Source organism: Oncorhynchus kisutch, unplaced genomic scaffold (genome assembly GCF_002021735.2).
Source record: "Oncorhynchus kisutch isolate 150728-3 unplaced genomic scaffold, Okis_V2 scaffold4008, whole genome shotgun sequence".
NCBI lineage: Eukaryota > Metazoa > Chordata > Actinopteri > Salmoniformes > Salmonidae > Oncorhynchus > Oncorhynchus kisutch.
The window spans coordinates 166,214-178,864 of NW_022265953.1; the positions used below are offsets into that span (position 1 = coordinate 166,214).

General features: G+C 44.1%; 1 protein-coding gene across 1 annotated transcript; it reads left to right on the plus strand.

Moving 5' to 3' along the window:
• Positions 1-4,334: 4,334 nt before the first annotated feature.
• LOC116352877 (CMRF35-like molecule 8) lies at positions 4,335-12,245 on the plus strand. The gene is made up of 7 exons (XM_031821681.1): positions 4,335-4,690; positions 4,797-5,120; positions 5,581-5,910; positions 9,293-9,457; positions 10,048-10,146; positions 10,292-10,344; positions 10,612-12,245. The coding sequence occupies exons 1-7, from the start codon at positions 4,648-4,650 to the stop codon at positions 10,888-10,890; spliced, it is 1,293 nt and encodes a 430-aa protein (XP_031677541.1). The 5' UTR covers positions 4,335-4,647; the 3' UTR covers positions 10,891-12,245.
• The last annotated feature ends 406 nt before the right edge of the window (positions 12,246-12,651 follow it).

A 12,651-nucleotide genomic window follows, 5' to 3' on the forward strand; every position in this document is an offset into this window, starting at 1 on the left:
CGGTGACAAGCCAAATTTCTTCAACCTCCTGAGGTTGCGCCCTCTTCACCACGCTGTCTGTGTGGGTAGACCATTTCAGTTTGTCCGTGATTTGTACACCGAGGAACTTAAAACTTTCCACCTTCTCCTCTGCCGTCCCATCGATGTGGATATGGGCGTGCTCCCTCTGCTCTTTCCTGAAGTCCACGATCATCTCCTTTGCTTTGTTGACGTTGAGTGGGAGATATTTTCCTGACACCACACTCCGAGGGTCCTCTCCTCCTCCCTGTAGACCATCTCGTTGTTGTTGGTAATCAAGCCTACCACTATAGTGTCATCTGCAAACTTGATGATTGAGTTGGAGGCGTGCATGGCCACCCAGTCATGGGTGAACAGGGAGTACAAGAGAGGGCTGAGAACGCACCCTTGTGGGGCCCCAGTGTTGAGGATCAGCAGGGTGGAGATGTTGTTTCCTACCCTCACCACCTGGGGGCAGCCCATCAGAAAGTCCAGGACCAGTTGCACAGGGCGGGATCGAGACCCAGGGTCTCGAGCTTAATGACGAGTTTGGAGGGTTCTATGGTGTTAAATGCTGAGCTGTAGTTGATGAACAGCATTCTTACATAGGTATTCCTCTTGTCCAGATAGGATAGGGCAGTGCTCAGTGTGATTGCGATTGACTCGTCTGTGGACCTATTGGGCGGTAAGCAATTGGAGTGGGTCTAGGGTATCAGTTGGGTGGAGGTGATATGATCCATGACTAGTCTCTCAAAGCACTTCATGATGACAGAAGTGAGCTCTATGGGGCGATAGTCATTTAGCTCAGTTACCTCAGCTTTCTTGGGAACAGGAACAATGGTGGCCCTCTGGAAGCATGTGGGAACAGCAGACTGGGATAGGGACTGATTGAATATGTCCGTAAACACACCAGCCACCTGGTCTGCGCTCTGAGGACACGTCTATGGATGCCGTCTGGGCCGGCAGCCTTGCGAGGGTTAACACGTTTAAATGTTTTACTCACGTTGGCCACGGTGAAGGAGAGCCCACATGTTTTGGTAGCGGGCCTTGTCAGTGGCACTGTTTTGTCCTCAAACACAGTGCCACTGCTGCTATGGTGACCAGTGAGCTGAGATGAGGTGGGGCTTTACCTAGCAAAGACTCCTAATGCTGCCATCAATCCACAGTTTCTGGTTAGGGAAGGTTTTAATAGTCACAATGGGTACAACGTCACCGATGCAATTACTAAGAAAATCGCTCACCGAGTCAGCGCATACATCAATGTTGTTGTCTTAGGTTATATCCCAGTCCACATGATCGAAGCAATCATGAAGCGTGGAATCCGATTGGTCGGACCAGTGTTGAACAGAACTGAGCACGGGCGTTTCCTGTTTCAGTTTCTGTCTATAGGCTGGGAGCAACAAAATGGAGTCATGGTCAGATTTGCCAAAAGGAGGGTGGGGGAGGGCTTTGTATGTGTCGCGGAAGTTAGAGTAGCAATGATCCAGAATGCTGCCAGCTCGAGTTGTGCATTCGATATGCTGATAAAATTTAGCGAGCCTTGTTTTCAGATTAGCTTTGTTAAAATCCCCAGCTACAATAAATGCAGCCTCAGGATTTATGGTTTCCAGTTTACATAAAGTCCAGTGAAGTTCTTTCAGGGCCGTCGAGGTATCTGCTTGGGGCGGATATACACTGCTGTGAATCCTTTTGGCAGAGAATGCGGTCGGCCTTTGATTGTAATTCTAGGTCAGGTGTACAGAAGGACTTGAGTTCCTGTATGTTGTTATGATTACACCATGAGTCATTAGTCATAAGGCATACACCCCCGCCCTTCTTCTTACCAGAGAGATGCTTGTTTCTGTCGGCGCGATGCGTGAAGAAACCGGGTGGCTGTACCGATTTCTGATAATGTTCCCGAGTGAGCCATGTTTCCGTGAAACAGAGAATGTTACAATCTCTGATGTCTCTCTGGAAGGCAACCCTTACTCGAATTTTGTCTACTTTGTTGTCAAGGGACTGGACATTGGAGCGTAGTATACTCTGGAGCGGAGAGCGATGTGCCCGCCTACGAAGTCTGACCAAAAGACCGCTCCGTCTAACCCTTCTGTTGTTTTGGGTCGCCTATTGGGATCAGATCCATTGTCCTGGATACTGCACCATTAAACACTCTGCTACATAGTCTACTACTGTAGACACCTCATAATGTACTGCACCATTAAACACTCTGCTACATAGTCTACTACTGTAGACACGTCATAATGTACTGCACCATTAAACACTCTGCTACATAGTCTACTACTGTAGACACCTCATAATGTACTGCACCATTAAACACTCTGCTACATAGTCTACTACTGTAGACACCTCATAATGTACTGCACCATTAAACACTCTGCTACATAGTCTACTACTGTAGACACCTCATAATGTACTGCACCATTAAACACTCTGCTACATAGTCTACTACTGTAGACACCTCATAATGTACTGCACCATTAAACACTCTGCTACATAGTCTACTACTGTAGACACCTCATAATGTACTGCACCATTAAACACTCTGCTACATAGTCTACTACTGTAGACACCTCATAATGTACTGCACCATTAAACACTCTGCTACATAGTCTACTACTGTAGACACCTCATAATGTACTGCACCATTAAACACTCTGCTACATAGTCTACTACTCTAGACACCTCATAATGTACTGCACCATTAAACACTCTGCTACATAGTCTACTACTGTAGACACCTCATAATGTACTGCACCATTAAACACTCTGCTACATAGTCTACTACTGTAGACACCTCATAATGTACTGCACCATTAAACACTCTGCTACATAGTCTACTACTGTAGACACCTCATAATGTACTGCACCATTAAACACTCTGCTACATAGTCTACTACTGTCACTGATCTGTATGGAACAGCATTAATTCATGTTTTCATTCATTGGTGTTTTACACCGTGCTTCTACACCTGCATTGCTTGCTGTTTGGGGTTTTAGGCTGGGTTCTGTACAGCACTCTGAGATATCAGCTGATGTAAGAAGAGCTATATAAAATGTGATTTTAAAATCATTAATTTATTATTTGTTTGTTAATTCTTCCAAATGTTTTATTCATTTTTTAAAATAAATATTATTTTAATTTGTTCATATATTCATTCATGTATTTTGTGTTTATTCCTTCATTCATCATTCGTTAGTTCAATCATCTGTTTGTTTAGTTGTAATTTTGTTTGTCAGTCATTACATTCAGCACGTCCATTCATTCATTCATTGTTTCTCCTGTGAATGTAACACTGACTTGAACAAACAGAGACAGTTTGTAGCTTTTAGGAACCTTTGATTATTCAGTGTTTTTTACTCCACTTGATGGGAAATGAGACTCTGTGTATTTATCAATAAAGCACCAATATATTTATGTGTTTGATACGTTCCATTCTAGACATTACTATAAGTAGTCCTCCCCTCACCAGCCTCCACTGGTGATGTCAGTAAACTCAGTACCTGTCTCATCAGCATGTACCACTGTCACTAGACACACAGAGCTGAGATGGAGGGATAGATGGAGAGAGAGATGGAGAGAGAGATGGAGGGATAGATGGAGAGAGAGAGAGAGGGAGAGAGAGATGGAGGGAGAGAGAGATGGAGGGAGAGGGAGATGGAGGGAGAGAGAGATGAAGGGAGAGAGAGATGGAGGGAGAGAGAGATGGAGGGAGAGAGAGATGAAGGGAGAGAGATGGATGGAGAGAGAGATGAAGGGAGAGAGAGATGGAGGGAGAAAGAGATGGAGGGACAGATGAAGGGAGAGAGAGATGGAGGGAGAGAGAGATGGAGGGAGAGAGAGATGAAGGGAGAGAGAGATGGATGGAGAGAGAGATGAAGGAAGAGAGAGATGGAGGGAGAGAGAGATGAAGGGAGAGAGAGATGGAGGGAGGTCACCCTCCAGTGGTAGAATAACTCTGTTTCTCTCCTCTGTCGACAGCCTCCAGTCTGCATGAATGTATGAATGTGTTTTTGTGCTATGATCCATAGAGGAGTCTCTCACTGATCTCATTTTCTCTCTCTCTCTACTGTGCGATGTAGGAACAAAGATGTGATTGGTTAAGGAGGAAGAGGGAGGGGCTGTCAGACATAACATGTGGTAGGAGGGTTTGAAGTAGTAGAAAGAGAGAGATGCAGGAATAGGGAACTACATAGTTGTAAGACTGCAAAGAGTGAGTGAGAGAGAGAGAGAGGGGCTGTGAGAGAGAGAGAGAGGGCAGAGAGAGAGAGGGAGGGGCTGAGAGAGAGAGAGGGAGGGCAGAGAGAGTACATAAAGTACATGAAGTACATGAAGTAGAGAAGAACGGAGAAAGTTACAGACTTGGACAGACAACATTATATCAGGACCTATAGACACCTGGAGAGAAAACAGCATTATATCAGGACCTATAGACACCTGGAGAGAAAACAGCATTATATCAGGACCTATAGACACCTGGACCAACTTGGAGAGAACACAACATTATATCAGAACCTATAGACACCTGGACCAACCTGTAGAGAACACAACATTATATCAGGACCTATAGACACCTGGACCAACCTGGAGAGAACACAACATTATATCAGGACCTATAGACACCTGGACCAACCTGGAGAGAACACAACAAGATGAGGATCCTGCTGATAGTCATCCTCCTCTCCTTCATGACAGGTAATAAGCTTGTTATAACTCTCTATAACAATGTAATAACATCCTGTTAGGTTTCTTATAAAGGCTGCTACTACAGATAATATATTGTCTCTGTTCTGATTGACAGGTTGTTTGAGCTCCTTCAAAGTGACAGGATACTCTGGAGGAACTGTCATCATCTACTGTCATTATTCCACAGAAGACAGAAGTCGTGAGAAATATTTCTGCTTTGGGCAGAACAGTTTGAGATGTGAGGATCAAATCAGAACTGGATTGAAGAACACCTGGCAGCACAGTGGTAGATTCTCTCTGTATGACAACACTGGAGGAAACTACTTCAAGGTGATCATCAGACAACTGACCAGACAAGATGAAAGGACCTACTGGTGTGGAGTGAACAAACCTACTGCACCTGACAGTTATACCAAGGTAGAGCTGGATGTCGAGAAGGGTGAGAGACTTTTACTTTTACTTTATAAAATGAATTTAGCTACAAATGTTATTACATGATCAGTACCACTAGTCAATGAAGTCAGTCTATAGTATTAGACTAAGGTTGTGATGTGTGTTCCTATTGACAGATGACTGCTGTGAGAAGTCAGTCTATAGTACTAGACTAAGGTTGTGATGTGTGTTCCTATTGACAGATGACTGCTGTGAGAAGTCAGTCTATAGTACTAGACTAAGGTTGTGATGTGTGTTCCTATTGACAGATGACTGCTGTGAGAAGTCAGTCTATAGTACTAGACTAAGGTTGTGATGTGTGTTCCTATTGACAGATGACTGCTGTGAGAAGTCAGTCTATAGTACTAGACTAAGGTTGTGATGTGTGTTCCTATTGACAGATGACTGCTGTGAGAAGTCAGTCTATAGTATTAGACTAAGGTTGTGATGTGTGTTCCTATTGACAGAGGACTGCTGTGAGAAGTCAGTCACAGAGACGGCCTTTCTGGGAGGAGAAGCTACCATCAGTTGCAACTATCCAGAGGACCATGAGGACGACATCAAGTATTTCTGCAAAGAAGACAGTGAATCTGACTGTGAAAACAAGATATCAGAGACATATCATGAAAAACCTAGAAGATATTCTCTTTCTAAGAGAAGAAGAAAGAGATTCTACACAGTGACCATCAGTGACCTGACTGAAGATGATACTGGGACCTACTGGTGTGGAGTAGAAACCAGCAGAACAGAACAAAGTTACATTACACTGATCACACAGGTGAAGCTGCGTGTTATAAGTGAGTATAAACTTCTTCTTTCTCTTTAACATGTGACTCTAAACACACAAGTTTCAGTTATGTATTTGATAAAAGTAGTTTAATTTAAATGGTAATTGCATGACCTGGACCCCTACAAATCAGCCGGACTAGACAATCTGGATCCTCTCTTTCTAAAATGATCCGCCGAAATCTTTGCAACTTACTGGCCTGTTCAACCTCTCTTTCGTATTGTCTGAGCTCACCAGAGATTTATAAGCTGCCGTGGTCATTTGACAAGATAATATGTCATTCATGTTTTCACCTCAGTGATCTCCAGGTCTCCTGCAACACCGTCCTCACCAACCTCTTCATCCACCCCAGGGACCTCCACTTACCCTGTTCCCTCATCTACCTCTCCTTCATCATTCACATCATCATCATCAATCCCAATGGCGTTTGTAATGATCAAACAAAAAACTGCATAGTTTCCTAGGAACGCGAAGCGAGGCGGCCATCTCTGTCGGCGCCGGAAGAGCGCCGACAGAGATCTTCGGCGCCGCCGAAATCTTTGCAACTTGCTGGCCTGTTCAACCTCTCTTTCGTATCGTCTGAGATCACCAGAGATTGGAAAGCTGCCGTGGTCATCCCACTCCTCAAGTGGGGAGACACTCTAAACCCAAACTGCTACAGACCTATATCTATCCTACCATGCCTTTCTAAGGTCTTTGAAAGCCAATTTAACAAACAGATCACCGACAATTTAGAATCCCACCGTACCTTCTCCGCTATGCAATCTGGTTTCCGAGCTGTTCTTGGGTGCACCTCAGCTACGCTCAAGGTCCTAAACGATATCATAACCGCCATCGATAAGAAACAATACTGTGCAGCTGTATTCATCAACCTGGCCAAGGCTTTCGACTCTGTCAATCACCACATCACACAGAGTTCAGTGTGTCAAATCAGAGGGCCTGTTGTCCAGACCGCTGGCAGTCTATGGGTTGTGCCAAAGGGTTCAATTCTCGGGCCGACTCTTTTCTCTGTATACATCAATGATGTCGCTCTTGCTGCTGGTGATTCTCTGATCCACCTCTACGCAGACGACACTATTCTGTATACTTCTGGCCCCTCTTTGGACACTGTGTTAACTAACCTCCAGACGAGCTTCAATGCCATACAACTCTCCTTCCGTGGCCTCCAACTGCTCTTAAACGCAAGTAAAACTAAATGCATGCTCTTCAACCGATCACTGCCCATACCTGCCCGCCCATCTAGCATCACTACTCTGGACGGTTCTGACTTAGAATATGTGGACAACTACAAATACCCAGGTGTCTGGTTAGACTGTAAACTCTTCTTCCAGACTCATATCAAACATCTCCAATCCAAAGTTAAATCTAGAATCAGCTTACTATTTCACAATAAAGTCTCCTTCGCTCATGCTGCTAAACATACCCTCGTAAAACTGACCATCCTACCGATCCTCGACTTTGGCGATGTCATTTACAAAATAGCCTCCAACACTCTACTCAGCAAATTGGATGCAATCTATCACAGTGCAATCCGTTTTGTCACCAAAGCCCCATATTCTACCCACCATTGCGACCTGTATGCTCTCGTTGGCTGGCCCTCGCTTCATATTCGTCGCCAAACTCACTGGCTCCAGGTCATCTATAAGTCGTTGCTAGGTAAAGCCCTGCCTTATCTCAGCTCACTGGTCACTGAAGCAGCACCCACCCGTAGCACGCGCTCCAGCAGGTATATCTCACTGGTCACCCCCAAAGCCTCATCCCCATGTTGTTATTTTTCTTCTTCTCCTTTGCACCCCAGTATCTCTACTTGCACATTCATCTTCTGCACATCTATCACTCCAGTGTTTAATTGATAAACTGTAATTATTTTGCCACCGTGGCCTATTTATTGCCTTACCTCCCTTATCCTACCTCATTTTCACACACTGGATATAGACTTTTTCTATTGTGTTATTGACTGTATGTTTGTTTATTCCATTCCAGCTGTAAATGAGGACTTGTTCTCAACCAAGTTAAATAAAGGTTAAATATATATATGTTTAATGTCATTCACATGTTTAATGTGTTTGATACCGTTCATTCCAGACATTGTGATTAGACCACCTGTCACGTTCTGACCTTTATTTCCTTTGTTTTGTATTTATTTAGTATGGTCAGGGTGTGAGTTGGGTGGGCAGTCTATGTTTGTTTTTCTATGATTTGGGTATTTCTATGTTTTGGCCTAGTATGGTTCTCAATCAGAGGCAGGTGTCATTAGTTGTCTCTGATTGAGAATCATACTTAGGTAGCCTGGGTTTCACTGTGTGTTTGTGGGTGATTGTTCCTGTCTCTGTGTTTGCACCAGATAGGGCTGTTTTCACATTTCTTGTTTTTGTTAGTTTGTTCATGTGAAGTGATTTATTAAAACATGAATCAAAACAACCACGCTGCGCTTTGGTCCGCCTCTAGTTCAGATGAAGAAAACCATTACACCACCCTCCTTTTTCTCCTCCCAACAGTCTCCTCTGCTTCCCATGCTGTACACCTGCAGTAACAATGTTACATACTGTCTGACCATGTAAATAACATATAGCATTATATTATATCAGTATATTAGATATAACTACAGTATGTTAGTCAGTGTGTTAGTGGAGGCTGGGTGTTTGTAGTGGAACACAGTAACTTCCTCTGTAATGTCTGTGTGTTTGTAGTGGTGTGACAAGACACTGGACCAGAACACTGTAACTTCCTCTGTAATGTCTGATGACAATGTTAACATATGTTTCCCAATAAAGCCCCTTGAATTGAATTGAGAGAGAGAGAGATCACTCTTTATCTCTATCACTCTCTATCTCTATCACTCTCTCTCTATCACTCTCTATCTCTATCACTCTCTCTCTATCACTCTCTATCTCTATCACTCTCTCTCTATCACTCTCTATCTCTATCACTCTCTCTCTATCACTCTCTATCTCTATCACTCTCTCTCTATCACTCATTATCTCTATCACTCTCTCTCTATCACTCTCTCTCTCTATCACTCTCTCTCTCTATCTCTATCACTCTCTCTCTCTATCACTCTCTATCTCTATCACTCTCTATCTCTATCACTCATTATCTCTATCACTCTCTCTCTATCACTCTTTATCTCTATCACTCTCATTTCTTATCACTCTCTATCTCTATCACTCTCTCTTTGCAAATGTTACACTCTATATCGCTCTCTCCATCTCTCTGTTTACCCTCCCTCCATCTCTCTCTCTTCACCTCCATCTCTCTCTCTCTCTCTCTTCACCTCCATCTCTCTCTCTCTCTCTCTTCACCTCCATCTCTCTCTCTCTCCCTCCTCATCTCTCCATCTCTCCCTCTCCTCACCTCGCTAAAACATTTTCCAACTTGTCCATTGTTTTCAGCGGCACCAACCACCATGAGCACAACAGCAACAACAACTACAGCTCTTCAAGCATCAGCCACAACCACCTTCATCTCACAATCATCATCATCACCATCATCATCTTCTTCTTCATCATCATCACCATCATCAACATCATCTTCTTCTTCATCATCATCACTCAACGGTAAATACAATAATTGAATTTGTAAATACAACTTTACAAATTCAACTGTATGAGTCTCACTTTGGTTAGTGGTAGACATGTCTGTATGTAGTGTTATGATATGAGGGTAGGTTAGTGTTATGATATGAGGGTAGGTTAGTGGTAGACATGTCTGTATGTAGTGTTATGATATGAGGGTAGGTTAGTGTTATGATATGAGGGTAGGTTAGTGGTAGACATGTCTGTATGTAGTGTTATGATATGAGGGTAGGTTAGTGTTAGACATGTCTGTATGTAGTGGTATGATATTAGGGTAGGTTAGTGTTATGATATGAGGGTAGGTTAGTGGTAGACATGTCTGTATGTAGTGTTATGATATGAGGGTAGGTTAGTGGTAGACATGTCTGTATGTAGTGGTATGATATGAGGGTAGGTTAGTGGTAGACATGTCTGTATGTAGTGGTATGATATGAGGGTAGGTTAGTGGTAGACATGTCTGTATGTAGTGGTATGATATGAGGGTAGGTTAGTGCAACAGCAGGTTTGTCTAACCAGTTTGTGTGTATGTGCGTGTGTGTGTGTGTGTGTGTGTGTGTGTGTGTGTGTTCCAGGTACCTCAGTGGTCATCATGGTGTCTGTTAGTCTGGTAGTGTTACTGCTGCTGATCAGCCTGATTATCATCTACAGATGGAAATACAACAAGGACACAGGTGAGAAACACACACACACACACACACACACACACACACACACACACACACACACACACACACACACACACACACACACACACACACACACACACACACACACACACACACGCTCTCTCTGAGTAATGTGTGTTGTGTTCCACAGGATCTGTCTCTTCAACACACAGAGTGAGCCCAGACACAGGGAACAACGAAGGGGTCAGTATATGTTCAAACCACATAGTAATGTCACATGCTCCCGAGTACAACAGGTTTTGACCTTACAGTGAAATGCTTATTTTTCTTGTTAGTTTTTGTGATTGAGTGATGTCATTGAGTGTGTTATGTGTTGTGTTGAGTGTGTTATGTGTTGTGTTGAGGGTGTTATGTGTTGTGTTGAGTGTGTTATTTCTTGTGTTGAGGGTGTTATGTGTTGTGTTGAGCGTGTTTGTGAGTGTCATACTATTCTCTCCTCCTCCTCTCCAGGGTTGTCATGGTGATGGTGACTATGAGGAGATAATGGAGCGCCCCCTACAGTCTGACTCCACCATCTACGCCACCGCCAACTTACCCACAAGCCACTTTGACTCTCCCCACTACGCCAGCGTCACCTTCCACAAGACTCCAAGCTGCCCCAATGAAGCCAGAGTCCCCACCGCTAAAGAGGGCACTTCATCATGTGACTATGCTACTGTGAACTGTCAAAGCCCCACCTACTCTACTGTCAATCATCCACACTGCTCCTCTGAGAATCCTCCCATCTAGTCCACAGTCAGCAAACCCAGAGACACCTGAGTCACTGGCAACCAATCACAAGAGACATACATACACTGGCAACCAATCACAAGAGACATACATACACTGGTAACCATTCACAAGAAACATACACTCACTGGCAACCAATCACAAGAGACATACAGACACTTAAAGACCCAGGCCTTTTCTCAGTTAGATTTGCTCTACTTCTGCGTCCTTTCTCCTCCGTCCTCTCTCCTTTCTCCTCCGTCCTCTCTCCTTTCTCCTCCGTCCTCTCTCCTTTCTCCTCCGTCCTCTCTCCTTTCTCCTCCGTCCTCTCTCCTCCATCAGTTTCGGATGAGACAGAAAAGAGGAGAGAGAACGGAGGTGAGAGGACGGAGGAGAGAGGACGGAGGAGAGAGGACGGAGGAGAGAGGACGGAGGAGAGAGGACGGAGGAGAGAGGACGGAGGTGAGAGGACGGAGGAGAGAGGACGGAGGAGAGAGGACGGAGGAGAGAGGACGGAGGAGAGAGGACGGAGGAGAGAGGACGGAGGAGAGAGGACGGAAGACTGACTTTTGCCCAAACGAGAAAAGGCCCCAGAGACACCTGAGTCATTGGCTACCAATCACATGGGCCATACACACAGTAGCGACCACTTGATTTGCAATTTAGGAGGACGTTGGTGAATGTCAAATGCCCTGCTCAAAACCGACAGCGAGTCTCACTATAGGGGTGAAGTCTGATAATAAAATACAACAACACCTGATCATTGACGAAAAAACATTTGTAAATCCATCAGCATCAGAGACACATGGAACAGTGTCATGGAACAGTGTCATGGAACAGTGTCATGGAACAGTGTCATGGAACAGTGTCATGGAACAGTGTCATGGAACAGTGTCATGGAACAGTGTCATGGAACAGTGTCATGGAACAGTGTCATGGAGCTGTCTGAGAAACAACTCTTCCTTTTCTGATCTGTCTGATCAGATTTCCTCATCTGTTGTGTTTTACTTAGTGACGACATTCACCATCAGTACTCAATAACCACGGCAACAAGCCCAACCACCCAATAGATTATTATTATTGTTGTTGTTGTTACTATTATTATGATAGTTATAATTATTATTACTATTGTTATTAATATTATTATTTAGATGATGATGATGGTGGTGATGATGATGATGATGATGATGATGATGGTGATGATGATGGTGTTGATGATGATGATAATGATGATGATGATGACTTGTCTAGTGTGATGTTTGGTGTAATTGAAATCTGTTATCATTTACTGTGTTGGTTTAATGATGTGATTGTGTCTGAATTGTATATAGTGTTGTTTATTCTTAACTAAATAAAAAACACATCTGACTTCTAAAGACCGTTCCTCCTGACAACAAAGATAATCTATTATGGGATGCACACACACTTCCTCTCTCTCTAGATGCCCTTCCCTCAGACTACTCTCCTGGTGCAGGACAGACTGTCTCTAGATGCCCTTCCCTCAGACTACTCTCCTGGTGCAGGACAGTCTCTCTCTAGATGCTCTTCCCTCAGACTACTCTCCTGGTGCAGGACAGACTCTCTCTAGATGCTCTTCCCTCAGACTACTCTCCTGGTGCAGGACAGACTGTCTCTAGATGCCCTTCCCTCAGACTACTCTCCTGGTGCAGGACAGACTCTCTCTAGATGCCCTTCCCTCAGACTACTCTCCTGGTGCAGGACAGACTCTCTCTAGATGCCCTTCCCTCAGACTACTCTCCTGGTGCAGGACAGTCAGTGTGC

What these genes read in the sequence shown, in the direction of transcription:
- LOC116352877 (XM_031821681.1), top strand. Translation starts at nt 4,648, where the DNA reads ATGAGGATCCTGCTGATAGTCATCCTCCTCTCCTTCATGACAG. An exon ending in AGAGCTGGATGTCGAGAAGG is followed by an intron (nt 5,121 to 5,580) that starts GTGAGAGACTTT and finishes TCCTATTGACAG; the next exon opens with AGGACTGCTGTGAGAAGTCA. An exon ending in ACACAGGGAACAACGAAGGG is followed by an intron (nt 10,345 to 10,611) that starts GTCAGTATATGT and finishes CCTCCTCTCCAG; the next exon opens with GGTTGTCATGGTGATGGTGA.